The sequence below is a fragment of the Biomphalaria glabrata genome, chromosome 12 (genome assembly GCF_947242115.1).
Source record: "Biomphalaria glabrata chromosome 12, xgBioGlab47.1, whole genome shotgun sequence".
NCBI lineage: Eukaryota > Metazoa > Mollusca > Gastropoda > Planorbidae > Biomphalaria > Biomphalaria glabrata.
The window spans coordinates 21,642,081-21,662,181 of record NC_074722.1 but is presented as its reverse complement, the minus strand read 5'-3'; the positions used below and the strand labels follow the sequence as shown (position 1 = coordinate 21,662,181).

General features: G+C 36.6%; 2 protein-coding genes across 3 annotated transcripts in view; both read left to right on the top strand.

Annotated features, from left to right (window-relative positions):
* Positions 1 to 1,993: 1,993 nt before the first annotated feature.
* Positions 1,994 to 20,101, top strand: part of LOC106061497 (uncharacterized) — a 41,271-nt gene continuing 23,163 nt past the window's right edge. Inside the window, exons 1-2 of one of the 2 annotated variants that reach the window (XM_056006248.1) lie at positions 1,994 to 2,150; positions 19,103 to 19,253. In XM_056006248.1, coding sequence (XP_055862223.1) covers positions 2,109 to 2,150; positions 19,103 to 19,253 — 193 coding nt within the window. In that variant the 5' untranslated portion in view covers positions 1,994 to 2,108. The remainder of the gene's footprint in view (positions 2,151 to 19,102; positions 19,254 to 20,101) is intronic. The other variant, XM_056006247.1, reaches the window with a different exon arrangement.
* On the top strand, positions 8,531 to 13,451 carry LOC129922052 (uncharacterized). Its single transcript, XM_056006245.1, has 2 exons — positions 8,531 to 9,788; positions 10,325 to 13,451. Exon 2 carries the CDS (start codon positions 10,751 to 10,753, stop codon positions 12,278 to 12,280), a length of 1,530 nt encoding a protein of 509 aa, XP_055862220.1. The 5' UTR covers positions 8,531 to 9,788; positions 10,325 to 10,750; the 3' UTR covers positions 12,281 to 13,451.

Sequence of the window (20,101 nt, the reverse complement as noted above, 5' to 3'; positions counted from 1 at the left end):
AATCTCGAGCATTGGATGAATTTATATTTTAATTACAAAGTTTTATGGAAGAGGCAATATATTAGTTGTTTGATGTTTGTAACTTCTTAAATTCAGACTAAAAATATCGAAGCCTACATTTTTACACTCATTTCTAAACAATTAGAAGAGATGGACTGACTCATAGTGTACCTTGTGTACATTTGCAAAAACATAAACTCTCTTTGTAACCTTATCAGTTAGACTTTCAAAACTATTAAAAATATAAAAAAACTTAGTGGTTATTTTTACTGTATAATTCTATTATTATTCCTTTTTAGAATTAGGATATAAACAAAAATTTGCCATATGACTTTGTCTAACAGAAAAAAAATGAAACTTACGTCTATTTATACAGTTACCTAGTAATATAAAATATATTGAACTAACACGTACATTCATCATAATGCAGCCATGCGATTTTTCGTTTATGAACATAGAATTATTTAGGACCAATATTTTACAAAGGCTGCTTGGAGATATTACTCAAGAAAAATTTAAGAAACTAGAACAGACACAAAATAGACAGTGATATTCATAACAAACTAATATTCAAAATTGATTAGTGTAACACAATTTTAAGTAATCATTTAAAGTCTAAAAACACACAAAAAAAAAATTCAACAATTATTTTGTGTATGAAGTTGTGTATCGGAAAATGCCGGGTACTTGAAATAAGCTAGTTCTAAAAAAAAACAACAAAAAACACAGATCTTTGGTAAAATACTCATTAAATAAAGTACTGTAAATGTGTAGTCTCACGCGCTAGTTTCAGGTCTTTTCTTTTTATAGCCTCTATCGGGTTTGATCCCAACTACCCTTATTTTTGTGCATAATTTTTTTCTCTATCAGGTACACTTAAAATTATAGAATAATAATGTCAGTTTAATTTAAAAGAGAACTGAAAAATGACAAAGATATATAAGGAAAAAATGGACTTCCGGCCCAATTTTAATTAAAGAAACGAAACGGACTAGTCCAACATTGTCCATTGAAATGAAGTTCGTATTAAAATTCTTTTTAAAAACAATATTTTAATCAGTATTCTATTGCATGAGTAAGTTAATAAATGGAAAATCTATTTTATAATGATCCATTGATACTTTTCCATTGTGACCTTAGATGCAATTTTTTTGTACCTATGCGCAAATCTATGAATGAAGCTTGATTTATTAATGAAGAAGCCTGTGTCATTTTTAATAAGACTCACTTCCCCTGAAGTTTTTCATTGAAAAGTGGTGTACGTTTTTGAAAAATCTGATTCCATATATAATTTTAAAAATTAGATGGTTCACTTTCGGAAAAGAAAAAAGTAGCCGATGAATCAGAACTTAAAATGATATAAAATATCATGATGTCCGATTTTCATTTTCTCGTCTAGTTTCTGAGATCTAAACGGGACGGACGGACAGACAGGCGACACAAAACTAATAGCGTCTTTTCCCCTTTCGGGGACCGCTAAAAACAGCATAGTTAATGAGGTGCAACGCGTACCACCTACGAAGTCTTCCCGTACCTTTGGGGTACGCGTATCCCAGCACTACCAGCTAGCTGCTTAATTCTAGTTAGCACAAGCCATAGCCAGATAACATATATACAAGGATCTATTCTGTCTCTTGACTTCTACCAACGGATACACACATTGTACATTAATATTAACTGTCTCTGTGTTACAATGATGTAAGGTGGAGATAAAGCGGATTACAATTTGCATATGTCGTCAAATTAAGTTTTAGTGAAAAGTTGTACACAATACTTTGTCCTCTCTCCTTCTCTCTCTCTCTCATTCTTGTTTGTTGTTGTTTTTCTACATGTATGTGTGTGTGTATGTGTGTGTGTGTTAGGTCGTAAACGTAAAATTAAAAAAATTACTGATAAGGAAAAATGGAAAAATAAAAAAATATTTTTAATCGTAATGTCTAAACACCTTTACGTCGGTCTGTGCGTGTATGTGTGTGAAGGTGAATGAGTCCTATACAATTAAGATCTACTATGTGTATGTGTATGTGAGTGAAGGTAAATAAGGTCTATATAAATAAGATCTACTATGTTTAAAAATAGTTCATATTTGAAACGTGTCTATTCCCACAATGAGGCTCGCATACGTTGTATTTTGTATTGCTTCCACTCTTGTAAGTTGCTAGACATTAAGATATATTTCAAAAGTTATAACTAACAAATCTTAAGGGGGGAGGCAAGTTTTGTTTTTAATATTGTGAATATAAAAAAGAGGGAAGAGAAATGAATGGTGGATGAGGCTGAATATTTGGATAGGGAGAAATGAATGGTGGATGAGGCTGAATATTTGAATAGAGAGAAATGAATGGTAGGCGAGGCTTAATGATTTGATAGAGAAATGGATGAGGCTGAATATTTGGATAGGGAGAAATGAATGGTGGATGAGGCTGAATATTTGGATAGAGAGAAATGAATGGTGGATGAGGCTGAATATTTGGATAGAGAGAAATGAATGGTGGATGAGGCTGAATATTTGGATAGAGAGAAATGAATGGTGGATGAGGCTGAATATTTGGATAGGGAGAAATGAATGGTGGGTGAGGCTGAATATTTGAATAGAGAGAAATGAATGGTAGGCGAGGCTTAATGATTGGATAGAGAAATGGATGAGGCTGAATATTTGGATAGAGAGAAAGAGAATAATTGGATAGAGAGAAATGAATGGTGGATGAGGCTGAATATTTGAATAGAGAGAAATGAATGGTGGATGAGGCTGAATATTTGAATAGAGAAAAATGAATGGTGGATGAGGCTGAATATTTGAATAGAGAGAAATGAATAGTGGATGAGGCTGAATATTTGAATAGAGAGAAATGAATGGTGGATGAGGCTGAATATTTGAATAGAGAGAAATGAATAGTGGATGAGGCTGAATATTTGGATAGAGAAAAATGAATGGTGGATGAGGCTGAATATTTGAATAGAGAGAAATGAATGGTGGATGAGGCTGAATGTTTGGATAGAGAGAAATGAATGGTGGATGAGGCTGAATGTTTGAATAGAGAAAAATGAATGATGGATGAGGCTGAATATTTGAATAGAGAAAAATGAATGGTGGATGAGGCTGAATATTTGAATAGAGAGAAATGAATGGTGGATGAGGCTGAATGTTTGGATAGAGAGAAATGAATGGTGGATGAGGCTGAATGTTTGAATAGAGAAAAATGAATGATGGATGAGGCTGAATGTTTGAATAGAGAAAAATGAATGGTGGATGAGGCTGAATATTTGAATAGAGAGAAATGAATGGTGGATGAGGCTGAATGTTTGGATAGAGAGAAATGAATGGTGGATGAGGCTGAATATTTGAATAGAGAGAAATGAATGGTGGATGAGGCTGAATATTTGAATAGAGAGAAATGAATGGTGGGTGAGGCTGAATATTTGGATAGAGAGAAAGTAATGGTGGGTGGATATACAGAAAATACGTCATATATTAAATTTTAAAACCCTTCTATCAGATTCTGTGAAACAAATAACTCAACTGATTGGGTAGATTAGTTTAAGTTGATACTTCAGATATGTTTAAAATAATTTCAAGAAGAGATAACACATTGTAACTCCACACATTTTAATATTCACCTTTTATGAATGTTTTATCTAGTCTTGCATGTAAATCAATGACTTAAACTCTGCTAAGTCATTGGTTGATTCAGGCAACCCATTCCATTCTCTAATGGTACTAGGGAAAAAGGATCACTTTTGCAAATTTGTTCAAGCATAAGGAATAAGACATGTGCCTCTATCTTTGAGTCATTCTGGGTATTTCAAATATTTTTGTTTTTTCTATTTGTAAATTTTGGTTTAGTGTTTGTTGCATTATAGCTTCTTTACTTTTTACTTATCTTTTATATTACAGTTGTTACTTTAAAAAAGTACGTTCTACGCATTTCATATTCCAAGCAAAATAAAAAAATAATTTTTTAAAATATCAAGCGCACTTGTATCATTTAGTTTGGATCAGTCATTTAACTAAATTTGTAATAGATCTTGACAAGTGTTTCCTAAACTTTTTTATTAACGGAACACTTAATACATTCCTACCATAAGAAGTCCCTCTATACTGTCCATACAGGTGTTTGCTTTCTATATAAGAGATCAAAGTTAAACAAATCTCCAAGTGTTTCGACCCCATTATACTTCAGTGTGAAGGACCGATTGGTGAAAGTTATCATCATTTTCGCCACACAACTAAGCAAATAATCTCATATTCAACGCGTTGCTTCGGACTCGAATTGAAGAGATTTTTGCTATATATCATTAATATTTTTAGTAACTTAATGTTGTCAAAGGATAGCACAGTATATTGCTAGATCTGTGGGTACATTAGGTTTCAAAAGGCTTAGTAATTCTCGATAGCGCCCAAACATGGCTGCTGCTCTATCTGTTACTACTAATATTTATTTTGATAAAAGGATTCCTTTTTCTTTAAAATAGTTTATCTGGAGGTAAGGTTACTGAGTGGTAAAGCGCTTGGCTATCTAAACTGAAGGCTGGGATTTTTAAATTCGGGTATCTTTATGGCGCCTCTGAGTCCACCCAGTTCTAACAAGGTACCTGACAAGAGTTAATGAAAGGTAAAGGCGGTTGGTCATTGGGCTGGCCACATGACACCTTTGATAACCATGGGCAACAGAAACAGATGGCATTTACATCATCTGCTCCATAAAACGAAAGCTCTGAAATGCGAACCTTACTTTTTTTTTAGTTCTTCAAAGCATTAAATTATTTTCTCCTTTAGTATCGATTGTGAAATTTTTCACAAAAAGCAGTTCTTCGCTGATTTTTTGGCTCATAATATACGATTCATAACCAGACAAAGTTAACTCGTCTATCAATAATATTGCTTGAAGTAATTATTTTAATGATATCAAAGACATGTTTAATATATAAATGGGTTTTTAAAACTTCTGAAATGGCTGGAAAAAATCCATTTTTTGACTAAATTGGGAGCTTTTCCAGAAATATTGTCTTTGCGATGTCTAACCGAGGATTTTGTAAGTCTGTTTTGAACTCATCTTTGAATATATATTTTGAAATCTTTCTCTATTTTATCAATGTGGCATCATCTCAAATGATGCATCATTGGGGCCGGCTTTTGGCATAGACAAACTAGGCAGCAGCCAAGAGCCTCCAATTGGTGTGGGCCTCGCACAGGTCTCAAGCTTAGAACTCTATGCCTCTAATTTAAAGTTTATTCGCAAATGTTTAGATCTATTTGCTAGAAGACCACTTTTCCTTCCTACTGGTAAAATGTCGAAATGTAATTTCTAGTCCGGTGATCATGTATAGTCTATGAAGCACATTACTGCTATCAGCGCTATATGAATTTAACTTATTTATTGAATTACATATAGATACAGGACCGTTTGGATGGGCATGATTCCGAACCGAAGGTCCCGGGTTCGAATATCGGTGAAGACTGGGTTTTTAATTTCGGGATCTTTGGGCGCCTCTGAGTTTACCCAGCTCTAATGGTTTACTGACATAAGTTCGGGAAAAGTAAAGGCGGTTGGTCGTTGTGCTGGCCACATGACACCCTCATTAACCGTGAGCCACAGTGTGACGGCCCACGTGTATTGCGTGTATGAGTGGCTTGTTTGGCGTCTAGGGGATGATTATGTTGAGTTTGCAACACACTGGGCCATCAGAAATATATCGGAAGCGGGCACGCAACAAAGCGTTGTCAACAGTATAGGTCCAGTAAGTTGCGATGAGTAGGCGAGGTTATGAAGTCTGGCATAGACACATGGTCTCAGGAACGTAATGTTGAATGGGTATGTGGTATACAGAAGGCACGTAATGTTGAATGGGTATGTGTGTGGTATACAGAAGGCACGTAATGTTGAATGGGTATGTGGTATACAGAAGGCACGTAATGTTGAATGGGTATGTGGTATACAGAAGGCACGTAATGTTGAATGGGTATGTGGTATACAGAAGGCACGTAATGTTGAATGGGTATGTGGTATACAGAAGGCACGTAATGTTGAATGGGTTTGTGGTATACAGAAGGCACGTAATGTTGAATGGGTATGTGGTATACAGAAGGCACGTAATGTTGAATGGGTATGTGGTATACAGAAGGCACGTAATGTTGAATGGGTATGTGGTATACAGAAGGCACGTAATGTTGAATGGGTATGTGGTATACAGAAGGCACGTAATGCCAAATAGGCAGATAGCGCCATGTAGGTTGACAAGTAGACAGTCCAATAGGCAGACAAATATACAGACACCTGAGGAAGGCTGCGGATAAACAAAGACGAGTTAGGATATGCCTCTCATGCATTATATCGATGCCCTCGACTGAGGTGCATTCGTCAGAGTGGTGAAATTGCTTTTGAGTACAATGGGGAGACGATGACAAATGAAATTGGTAAAATAGATGGCTGATAGTAACAATATAAAATGTACACAGTAAGGGATATAATAATCTCAATCAAACTTAAGTAAGAAAGGGGTGTGTGGCAATGGACGATGGTCAGCAACTATGACGCCATTGTTTACATATGGCCGTCGGCCATGAACAATGGAGCGAACTGACGTGTCGAGAGTGCCCGTTCAATGGGCGCAACCCTTGCCTAAGTCAAATGAATAAAAAGGGGGAGATAATTAAGAAAGATCATCAAGGCGATCAGCCGAGATAAAGGAAACAAAATAAGATGTACAAATATATACAAGGCTGCGTCAATGATCAATCGACATAATGTAGAGATAATAATATTAACACATGGTGGACATAAGTTACTTCAATTAAATATGTACACATGAAATAATTATGTTTTCTATTCACGCGAGCTACAAATGCACAACACACACATTACACATAAATAGAAGATAAATCCAAATAACATTTCTTTAGAGTCAAAACGATCACAACGAAAATGATAGGTAAAAACAGCAATTTAATAATAGACTAATAGTCGGATAACAATTACAAATTCGAATAATAACAACACTTGTTTACATCAGCCATCTTTTGACTTCCACACTTATTTCCTGTCTCTGTCCCGTGTCTCATGGTGCGCAGTCTCACACCTAATGACAACGTGCAATGTAGAGTCATAACAATATTATCAGGAAGAAATCACAATAGTGCAATAAATAAATAATAATAAATGACGTGATAAAAGTGAGTGACACTGTCAGCAAGCTTTTGGCCTGCGACACACAGAAACAGAAGACCTTTACATCATCTGCCCTATAGACCGCAAGGTCTGAAAGTGGAACTTTACTTTTCAGGACGGTTTCATTGCGTATATTTTTGTTTGTTTTTCTATTTCATTTGAGGCAACCCTATTTACTTCGCCTAGGGCAGCGATGGGCAAACTACGGAACGCGACCAAATCTGGCCCGCGTTAAGGCTCAATCCGGCCCGCAACAAAAAGTAAAAATTACAATTACTATTGTTTGTATCAGCTGATTTGAATTTAGTACAATGGCAGTAAACGAAGTTTCGATGTACTTTGTTAAGCTGGTGTTAAGTGTTTCTTTTTTTTTTTTTCTGGATTTAAGAAGATTTTCAATCAAAATTTCCCTAGAAACAACTCTGTTGTCCTTCACTGCATTATACTTAGAGACATCCTCTGTAAGACTGCAATTAATTTAAAACAAGTCCTCGATGTAATAGTATGGATTGTAATTACTATTCGCTCCCATGGACTTACATTTAATTTCAAGAGTTTCGTACTTTCATGCAATCTGAAACCTCTGATATGTTTTACTACACCAAGTAAGATGGCTGAAGGAAGCCGCGTCTTCTAATGAGTTTGGTGATTCAATCACACAAAGAGTTGTCTTTAATGAGCCCAATGGTAGGCAGATAGAAATATTGGAACATTCGGGCCATAGATTTGGGACTTTTTATAGATCTCAGTCACATCACACATGAACCAATGAAATTTAAATATACAAGACATTTGTACTTTAAATGTTTAAAACATATTCTGTTGGCGATAAATTTGCTTTAAAACACTTATTACATTTCACAAGATTATGAAAGAAAGACGTTGGCTACTACCTTAAAAATTATGAAGATAACATGAGACAACTTCATAGTAAATTTGAAAAAAAGATTTTAAGACTTTAGTGATATTGAAGAGAGCTAGATATTTTCAGTATTCCTTTTATTAATTTTAATGTAGATTGTGAAGTAGGAAACCAGCTTGAAATATTCAACTCATAAATCGATTAACGGATGAATAATTGAGTCTCAATTTTAACAAGATTATGACAAACTATAATCAATACACTAACAGCATCATACATTCATTTTGACATCATTCAAAATGTAATACTTAATTATGTTTTTTGTTTGTTTGTTTGTTTGGTAAACGCCTAAAAAACGTTTGCTCATCACTGGTCTAGAGCCTCACTGTTCGCCTCGCCTAGGGCCTCCAAATACCTAAGGCCGACCTGCCCCCAGCTTAGTCCTTTTCAATGCATCCTTAATCAAAACTTAGTAGCATAAAAGGTAATTTAACAATAATATGTTCGACAAGGATCAAATGAAGCCAAATTACAAATAATGAAAATTAAAGTCACGACCTTCTCAGATGAGATCCACTATCATAGACCCCCATTTAAATCTCATAGACCCCTAATTTATTTTTGTTCTTTCGTAGACCCCTTGGAAGTCGTTGTTAGACCCCTGGGAGTCTATACAGACCACTTTGGCAATCACAGATCTAGATCTAGTTCTATTTTAGATAAGATATTATAATCTATATTAAGTAAAGTTTAAACAGTTCTCACTATACATGCTCTCTGCAAACTGCACCACACGAAACCACCAACTTAAAAAACTTGAAAACTTAGGGCTCCAAAATAACGTAAAAGTTTAATGTCCAAATAAGTCACAGCCAATATGCAACACGTAACACTGTACACATTTTCTGCAGTGGATATCTGAACCGCCGTATCAACTCTGTAATTTTGTAGCAATAACTCTACTGGCTTCTTTGTACCTTGTTGAATTCTGTCGTAAACACTGAATCGTTGATCGGGAAGTTGTGACTGATCCAACTCTGATACCTTCGCTCTTTATATAAGGTCCCTAATGGCCTTCTAGAACCGGACTCGGCCCTTCTGGGTGGTGACCTGACTATATCTGACGTGACTTGCCTGAATACTATTCATTACACAGAGCCTTCCAGAACCGTCTTGTCACTCGTCGCGGCTGACTGTCCCCACTTGTCACGGTGGTGTATGGAAATTTAACACCGGATATTTAGGCACCCGGAAATTTAGCCACCGGATAATGAGGCCCTTTTTGACATGGCGGAAAATTAGGCATCGGAAAATTAGGCACTCTTTTATTAGTGACCTTAATTTTGAAAATAATTTTAAAATGTTTACGTATATTTTATCCTTAGGCTATAGGCTATCAGTGACGTTATAAAAAATAGCAACTATAACGATTCTAACTACATTTTCATGATACAAAACAAAAGCTAACGAAATGGGGAAAAAATGACAATCATGAGAATGTGTGGAAAAAATGTTTCCTGATTCATTATATAATTGTAGTGGAGTGGATACCGTTTCAGGAAACACCGGCCACCCCGATATCCACGTGACCCTTCACCCTAGATGGCACCTTGTGTCCGCGCATGACAAGGCAGACCAACGTGGGCACTGTCCATTCAACCGACATTTCTTGTCGCTGTAATGTCCGTATGTTACTGGACCTAAGTCGTCTCCACTCCCTTTTGTGCTTGGTTCTACACCATGTGTTCGTATGGCTGCAGGTAATCACATTTTACTTATTCATATTAGATTGTAAATTTAATTACCGGTAGTAGTTTATATAGAATATCACTACCGCGGTTTTTGTTCATGTTGGACTATTCTTATTTTTAAAAGCCAGCATGTAGATGAATTCATTTATTGAAATGCGTACCTGTAGTATTCTATATAGAATGTGAACTGTCCATCTTGTAAATGTATTTTTACAACAAGTGTTTAGATACTGGCTTTTAAGAAACAGTATATTTGTGAGTGTATAGATTTGTTATATTTAATTATAGTTTTTGTAAGGAAAGGAAAGAGCGAAACTCTTCAAACAATGTATGTTAGTGTTATGTAGAACTAGTTGATTTATTTTTAGAGAACTATATTGTCATTTATTTTTATAATGTTTTTGGTGTTCCATATCTCTCTTGTGTTTGTAAAAGAGATGATATAAGATTTTCTTTTTGTTTTTCGTTAGATCTAGTATTTAGGCCTATTAATTATGTTTAGTTTATGTTTATTTGTAATTATGTTTTATGTTTGCCTTTGGCAGGTCTTTAGTGTATAGTAAAGTTTGGAATCGTCCTACGAGTTGCCTTTCATCATTTAGAATTTAGTTGTCTTCTGTGCCAAACCCACCACAGAAACTTGGTAGCACGAGGAAGTGAGACAACACTGTTCGATCAGAAGACGCCTCAGAATCTGCTTCCTGACAACCGAAACTAAGAAAGTGACAACCAGAAGTAGATGTCAACAAGTAACAGTTAGTTTATTCCTGTTTCTGTACTTTCAAATATTTTCTATTTTTTGTTTTCTTCTTTTTGTTTCAGGGTAGTTAGATTTAGTTTAGTTTATTTTAATATAATTTGCTTATATTTTCTTAATTGTGATTTTACTTCGCTTGAACATTGTTTCTGTTGAGATAGATTTCGTTATTAGGTTACTATTATTGTTAGAGTTTCTTAAGACCTGCAGCCAGATGGAGGGGAATATGGTGGAACCTAGTTCAGTGAAGGGGAGAGACGTGGGTCCCACGTGCAGTGGAGGAGAGCCGGAGGGAATGGAACGTGTCACTAAGGGGATGTTTACTCGACTACAAGCTGAACTTGAGGCTTTGAGGCTGGCCTGTCAGCGCCCTCATTACATCATAGAACCTGCTAGAAAAATGAGACAGTTCAGCGGGGATGGCAGAAATGTTGAGGTTTCAATTGAAGATTTCGTCAGAGAAATAAGAGATCTATGGGAGCTCCGGCCTTACCTCTCGCCTCAAGAGAAGACTGCAACCATCCTTGAGAACATAAGTGGTCCAGCTAGAGTAGAGGTAGATCTTCAGCCACCTCATATCAGAAGTGATCCAGAAGCTCTGCTCGATGCACTTACCTCTGCGTTTGAAGTAATTATACCGGCTCGAGAGGCAGAGATTACATTTCTGATGTCGCAGCAAAGAAGAAGTGAGCCACTGCTCGAATTCTCTCACCGACTAATTAAGGAGTTCACAACGGCCATCAGGCAAGAACAAAGAGAAGGAATAGATTGCTTCAAGGAGGCAAGATTGAGGGACCAATATGCCTATGGAGTCAGAGATCCAGAACTTCGCAGAGAGCTGTTTAGGTTTATAGCGCAACATCTCCAGATAAGTTTTCAAAGTCTACGAAACTATGCGTTCAAGTTGGAGAACCAGAACAAAGAGGCAGCTCGAGCCCAAGAGCAGTGGTCTGAGGTTCTCTTAGCAAAATTGGCCAAGTTAGAGAAGCAACTTGAAGAGATAAAGGGGTCAGGCTATAACATTCTGCTAAGTTCAACTAACGCTAACTCACTCTCTAGTCAACAACACCAGGGGTCTGGTTATAACAGTCTGCCAAGCTCAACTAACCCACTTTCCAGTCAACCACATAGTCAACGCAGACCAACACAAAGACACACGAAACATAGCAACCAAAACAGAATTCGACCAACAGCACCGCCGGGTCTTGTGTGGTTAAGGACGAAGAGAGGATTTTTCCCATACACTGATGATGGATCACCAGTCTGCACCCAGTGCTGGGAAGCTGGACATGTAAGGCGTCACTGTCAGCAATCACCACAACTCACAGCTGAGGTTCAATCTGTGTGCAATGGTGAAGCCATTGTTTCACAGCCAACCCACCAAGTAGAACAACGAACCAGTGAGCTACAAGCTGATGCAATGTACAATACAGATGCAAGTCACTCAATTCAAACATCGAGAAATAGAAACTTTAACTCTGGGCAGCCAAACAAGAACAGGCATAACAGAGTCCGGAGGCCAGATAGACAAAAAAGAAACTACAAGCATTTTAACCAGCCACAAAGACGATTTCGCTCACTGCTCCCTATCACACTTTCTACAGCTTCCCAGACATTATGTTTAGAGAAAGACAGACCACTCTGTATGACCGATGGAACCAGCACGTTACAAACTGGAAAGATGCTTGTCGTTCCAGAAGACACTGATAAGAAACAGTTGTTTCAGTTTTCAGAAACCTACTAGGCTGAACGCCCCGGGACGGGTCATTTCAAGCTAAGGGCTCTGTAGTGGAGTGGATATATTTTCAGAAAACACCGGCCACTCCGATATCCACGTGACCCTTCACCCTAGATGGCACCTTGTGTCCGCGCATGACAAGGCAGACCAACGTGGGCACTGTCCATTCAACCGACATTTCTTGTCGCTGTAATGTCCGTATGTTACTGGACCTAAGTCGTCTCCACTCCCTTTTGTGCTTGGTTCTACACCATGTGTTCGTATGGCTGCAGGTAATCACATTTTACTTATTCATATTAGATTGTAAATTTAATTACCGGTAGTAGTTTATATAGAATATCACTACCGCGGTTTTTGTTCATGTTGGACTATTCTTATTTTTAAAAGCCAGCATGTAGATGAATTCATTTATTGAAATGCGTACCTGTAGTATTCTATATAGAATGTGAACTGTCCATCTTGTAAATGTATTTTTACAACAAGTGTTTAGATACTGGCTTTTAAGAAACAGTATATTTGTGAGTGTATAGATTTGTTATATTTAATTATAGTTTTTGTAAGGAAAGGAAAGAGCGAAACTCTTCAAACAATGTATGTTAGTGTTATGTAGAACTAGTTGATTTATTTTTAGAGAACTATATTGTCATTTATTTTTATAATGTTTTTGGTGTTCCATATCTCTCTTGTGTTTGTAAAAGAGATGATATAAGATTTTCTTTTTGTTTTTCGTTAGATCTAGTATTTAGGCCTATTAATTATGTTTAGTTTATGTTTATTTGTAATTATGTTTTATGTTTGCCTTTGGCAGGTCTTTAGTGTATAGTAAAGTTTGGAATCGTCCTACGAGTTGCCTTTCATCATTTAGAATTTAGTTGTCTTCTGTGCCAAACCCACCACATAATATAGTCATCACAGGATTCAGGGGAGGGGAGGTAGAGATGATTCTCCGCTCATTGCTTCCCTCCATCTTCAATCCCTAAGGTTGACTGGTGAGTTTTTTAAATTGATGGTCGCATAAGTGCGGAGTCCACTGCGGTCACCTAAGGCCGGCCCTGCAAAATAGCGGCGTATCCTACGCCGCCGGTAGACTAGTTTATAATAATTTAATAATTATAATAATTTACGTGAAGGTATGATTCCCCCATTCCTTTTGTTTTCAGTACCAATTGTTTGCTCTTCACAATGAAAAAAAAAATGTTCGAATAAAAAAAAAGTTTCATACACGCATTATAAAGTTTGAGTTTTTAGTTTTTTGGCACATCGGCACACTTTAGGCCGTGTCGTGCCAATAATCCCTAAAAGGTTACTCTCCATTATTAAAAAACAAGATCTATTCACAGTTTAAATAGTAAAGGTAGTGAAAATTTAATAATTTAGTAAAAAATCTTTTGTATATATTATATGTTCACAAGTTCACAAATCAAATCTTCATAGACAGCCCCACCTCCAGGACAAAGCCCAGTACCTTCCCAGGGTCGACATTATCGAACAGTGTTTTTTAAGTTGTGCGCTCTAAAAAATGTCCCCTAATATCCTGGTATCTGGGGCAATCACAGAGGATATGTTCCAAGGTGAGACGAGAGTCACAGTACTCACAAAGTGAGGGCTCCTCTCTCTTCAGCACAAAGGAGTGCGTGATGTAGGTGTGGCCAATCCTAAGTCTGGATATGGTCGTGCTACCACGCCTTGTCAGACCCTTAGATGTGGGCCGCCACCTGATATCCGCCACAATCTGTCTGAATTTGTTGTGGGTCTCAGCTTCCCACCGATCCTGCCCCTCTCGATAGGTGGCAGAGGCAATACTTTGTCTCAGGTCCGAGCAGGGAATTTGTGTTCGTGACACTGCTTGATTTAGGGCTCTTTTTTGCATCTCTGTCTGCCGTTTCGTTTCCCTCTATGCCCACATGGAAGGGGATTCAGATTCAAATTCGGCCGTAAAGATGGGAGATTGTTTTGTTCCGATAATAGCAGGCACACGCGATTTCTATTTTAGAAATTTGTTCAATGGGTGGGGTTAAATTTTGGATGGATTCTCTCATTCGAAGGCCCTACGACTGTATGACGTTAGGCCTTCGATTGTATAGTTCTACGTCTGTAGGGTTAAATATGGAGTCAAAAGCAGGATTCGTTGGGTTGGATTTTAGCTTGACTATATACTGCATTGCGAGCTTTTTCATTCTTATGTCCATGAGGAGTTCTTCAGCCTCCACATGGAGACTTGGGATAGGTGATGTACGAAACGCGCCGAGACAGAGACGCAGGGCAGCATTTTGTATGGGCTCCAGTATATTTAGATAAGATTTCCTAGCTGCTCCATATATTATGGATACATAGTCTAACTTGGATTGGATTCGACTCCGATATAGCAGCAGCAAGGTATCAGCTCCCCAGTCAGTATTGCTGAGTACTCTGAGTATGTTTAACGACTTTTGGCATTTCTTCTTAAGCTCCTTAATTTGGGAGAGAAAATTAAATTTGAAATCTAGAGTGAGGCCTAAATATTGTGTAGTTTTCATAACAGGGATCTTCTTTTTGTGTAAAAAATAGTTCAGAATCGAAATGCAAAAATGCATGCTAACTGTTTTGGAGTCCGAAAATTTAAAACCATTATCGTTTGCCTAGTTTTGAATTTTATTTAAACATAATTGTAATTTTCTTTCTAAAGTATTCATGTTTTTGACATGTGTAGAAATTACAAAATCAACAACATACAGAGAGCACTCTATGCCAGGGGACAGAGCCTTTATAATGCTGTTTATTTTAATGTTAAACAAGGTTACTGAGAGAATGCTGCCCTGGGGTACACCCATTTCCTGGTCATAAGTGTCAGAAGCGGAGTTGCCCACTCGAACCTTAAATTTCCGGTCCTTTAGGAATTCCCTCACAAAGCAGGGAATGAGTCCCTTAAGGCTCATAAGCTCCAGGTCACGTAGAATGCCATGTTTCCAGTTTGTATCATAGACCATTTCTATATAAAAAAAAATACAGATACTAGATGTTCTCGTCTAAGGAATGCATTTCTGAATCCGCACTGGTAGTTGGAAATTATTTTATTTCTCTCAAGGTACCAGACCAACCTATTATTTATCATCCTTTCCATGGTTTTGCAGATGCAGCTTGTTAGTACTATTGGGCGATAGTTAGCTGGGTCAGACCCATCTCTTCCTGGTTTAGGTATCGGTATAACTGTGGCTTTTCTCCAGCTGTTTGGGAAAGCACCTGTTTACCATACACAGTTATAGATTTTTAGCAGGGTTGCTAATGAGGGTTCGGGAAGATGCTTGAGGAACTGATAATGAATTTCATCTTCTCCTGGCGCTGTGTCATGTGATTTGTCCAGCGAGACCCTCAGTTCTTCAAGCGAGAACAGTTTGTTATAATCTTCATTGTTCTCTGATCTTCAGATCAATGGGGTGTCAATGGGGTCAATGCGCTCCTTCCGGATTTCCAAAGGACAATATCATCAGCATATAGCAGCTTTGTCAACACCATCAACTATACACTACACTACACTAGGACTACAAGTGTAGGCCCACTACCTCCATCTGACCAGGTGGTTTAAATCTGTCAAAGACACAGTCTATTTTGGGGGGAGGGGAACCAGGGAGGGGGTGGATGAGTTTTTCTTTTCTTCTATATTTGATTTTCCCAATGCTCTTAGACCTATATAGCTGTAGATTTAAACATAGATCTCAATAATAGACCAGACTACAATTTAGTATATGCTCCGGCATCATCTAAGGTTCAAGCTATAAATAGGTATAATTGATGTTAAAAAATATCGCTTTACCGCAAATGAATTAATCTAAAACAATAAATATTGACCTTAGATTCCTACTATTAACTAACAGCGGGAAGCGTGGTCGAGAGGCCAAGTGCGCTTGAACTTGGCTTGGCTACCTAGAAGGGGGCTCGAGGTTCGACACCCGACTCGGACAGAGTTGTGTTTACTGAGCGCCTAAAGGCAGCACGGAAAACCAACTCCTAGATACCCCCTCCCCCCCACTGGTCCACAAATGAGATTGGACCAAAAAGCGCTCTGAGCATGCTATAAGCATGCTATAAGCATGAAAGTAGCGCTATATAAAAGCTATAATAATAATAATAACAGCCACTATCAGTATTAAGCCCTTGAAGCCCGAACCAGAAGCAGTCCTTGGACTTGCAATTTCAAACCTGATGACCAGTTGTTGGTCTGAAATTCATAAACACATGCATTTACCCACTATACAAGCTAGATTGCACTTTACCTTTCAGAGATTTACATTAGTAACTAGTTAAATATATATTTACATATTTTACATTGACCGTGCCACACACACCCTTTACAGTTGGTAGACTCGTACATAATACACACTCAAGCTACAATATTAGTTTGTGATAGGCCTATATCTATTTATAAATACTGTTAAGCTTTTATTCATCAATCATTAACAGAGTTTAAAGCAATAAGGTAAATAAAAGGAAAACAATTATCACAAATATAGATATATTATTTAACAGTTTTGCGAAATGCTCAGTAATACAAGTTATTTAGAAGACATGTAGGTATTCGGCTCCGGCTCCGGCCGAATATGATATTTTACTATCCGGTCATATTCGGCTCCGGCCGAATATCAAAAAGTACTACCCGATGCACCCCTAGTTTTAACAGAAATGTGTCTACCAAAGTTTTTAAAAGGCCTATAAATTATAATCCCCAGACTTCCATTTTAACACCCTTGCTGATCTAATTTCCATACCCTTGATCCCAGTAAGTAGCCTTAAGATTCACCACGTAACTTTTACGACCAAGTTTACATTAACATGCGAGAAATCCTTTAAGTGGGAGTGTGTGCCTCCCCCATTCCCTTTTCCACAAGCAGAGGGCAATTGCGATTATATTTATAGCCAACACTCCCCGACATAATTAAAATACTTTATAATATTATTTAATCTAAAGTATTTACATTAGTAATTAAATATTTACACAAATTGAGTAATCATCCATTTAAAAAACTCACCAGTCAACCTTAGGGATTTTTCCCCCATTTTGTTAGTTTTCTTTTGTATCATGAAAATGCAGTTACAATCGTTATAGTTGCTATTTATTATAACGTCACCGATAGCCTATCACAAGGATAAAATATACGTTAACATTTTTTAATTATTTTCAAAATTAAGTTAGCTAATTAAAGAGAGCCTAATTTTCCGCCTTGTCAAAAAGTGACTAATTGTCCGGTGCCTAAATTTCCGGGTGCCTAATTTTCGGGTGCCTAAATATATCCGGTGCCTAAATTTCCTAAATTCCGTCACACTAGTCTAGCTTTGGCCTGGGGAGATTCGTATCTGCTAACTCTACGCAGGCCACTACCCCTATCCGCACAACCCCCAGGGGTTATAACAAAATCAATAAAGTGAAAACAAGTTTAAATTTAATAAACAATTCAATTATTGGTACACTACGACTGACTGCGCCATTCTTTGACCTATCGTCTTAAGAGTGAATTGAAGCTTATTCATTAAGTATTATATGTTAGTATATTTCAAACACACCATACAGAGCCTCATCTCAACTTTTTACCGTGTCAAATAATATGGGCCTCTTGCACACGCTCTTAGTGTGTTTATACTGTATCTGTGTATTGATGTAATTATGTTAAGAGGTCAAATTGCACATACGTGAATCCGAAATAAAGAAGTAAGTTGAAAATAAAGCCTTTAAATTAAAGCAAATGTGTATTTGATACTAATTGTAATTTGCTTTTAAAAACATACTGGAAAGGGAATAGCTTTATCTAAGTTAGTTTATTAGTTCAATAATTAGCCTTTTTTTCACTGCACCTGCACTGCGCATGTTAGCTGCGCGCGTATTATTACCTCTGACGCTAATTTTATTATTTCACTGTGCTGCGTATGTGCGCGCGGTATTATGAATGGAGCTATTAAAAATAGTGTATATCAGCATGGCAATTGAAGCTAAAGTGACAGTTTTAGTGAACGTATTGTTGTCAAAATGATTTTAAACACAAATTTGAAGGTTAATTTTATTAAATAATCAAATGAATAGACTATATTGTGTAAGTTCTTGTGTAAAGATTTAAAAAATATCTTAGAGTAGAACTTAGAATTAGACATAAGCCTTGGCCAATCAAAATATCGCGAGATGTGCTGACTGCTCTGCGCATGCGTGCATATGACTTTGACCTTTCTATCTTTGTGACATGTAAACATGGCTATTCCACCTATATTCATAAAAGTCTATTGCGATTATAAAGTTTAAAATTTATTTTTTAGGGTCTTCTGTTTGTTGTTGGGCCACTTTACATATGTTAGGCTAGTTAGTATACAAGGAACATGTATGAAAAGCTTTATCAAGATTGGTCAAACTGTATTGATTTTTTATTCGGGAGTACTTACATAGGCTACGCCTTACTTTCTCAGACTTTTTGCTTTATATTTGCTTTATAGTATAGATTTCTTTGATCTAGGCTGATTGATAGAGTAAAATAAAATAATTAAATGTAAGTGTATAGATTATTATATCGATGACTGTATGTTGATAGAAAGATTATATCAAAGACTGTATGCATATTAATAATTATAAAATAAACTTTTTAAAGGATTTATAAATTAACGCAGCCTTAATCAGTACTTTCACAAATGATTTCGTGACATAGGGCCTATATTAATTGTGCACTCTATAAGGAAATTAATTCTGTACATAGATTGTTGTCGGTTTTTATTTGAATAAAAAAATAGCAATCGTATTTCCATATCTATCACTAAAGAATGTCTCAGTTTTAGTCTTAGATCTAATTATTCTAATATTTGATTTTGTGTGTCAAGCTCCATTTCTCTGAGGCCCAGAAGAGTCAAGCCAAGCCTTGCGTCACAAGCGCTGACTGTGGAGCAGCTGAATGTTGTCTTAGTCCGGCTGTGTTTAGGGGCAGGAGACAGACTGGAGGATATTGTATGCCACGAGGCTCAAACGGAAATCGTAAGTCGGATTTTGGTTATAGGTTTTATTATAACATTAAATAGAGTTTTTCTGACGTTCGTGAGTTGGCACTAGTTCATGACAACCTAAGGACAAATCCTATGGAGAACAAATATCACTTCCCCATTTCTCAATCCAAGTATAATAAAAAACATTGTGATGAAAACTAAAATGCTAAAACAGGTTACATTTTGCGGTTCCAATGGAGATAAGCCTTTAATGTGTTTCTGCTGTCTTTTTAAAAAATTCCTTTTCTTATCCAAATTTAAAATGTCTTATTTTTTAACAGAATATTGTTCTTTATCTATACCAATGAGATTTAACGCGTAAAGGTGTATTTTAAATTTAAAAAGAGACCTTCAAAATTCAAATCAAATTTAAGGAAAAAAAAACTCAGTTTCGTCCGAATAAATTTGTCTTCCAAGAGAAGATAAGCGTGTAGCAATATCAACTATTAAAGCTATTCACATTTGAACTCCGTATTATCTCTGTTGTATTATGTCATATCCATAGATATAAATAAATATAGATTGGCCGATAAAGGAGTTTTATGAAACGAAACTTTGTGTCTTGCAATTTTGTGTACTTTATTATACAGCATTTATGAGCAGTTTAGTTTTGTTTAAACTCTAAACTCATGCAACTTTTCAGAATTCGGAAATCCGACAACTATAGATATACATGTTTTCAAATTACATGAAGTTATTTCCTTTTGCCAGTCTATATTTATGTATGTCTATGGTCATATCTTATCGTCTATTCCAAAGGGTATTGATTCATGGACCAACTGTCTGACACATCACCGATTCTCCCACTTTCCATGAACGAAAAAAATAAGAAAATTTAAC

What these genes read in the sequence shown, in the direction of transcription:
- LOC129922052 (XM_056006245.1), top strand. Translation starts at nt 10,751, where the DNA reads ATGGAGGGGAATATGGTGGAACCTAGTTCAGTGAAGGGGAGAGACGTG.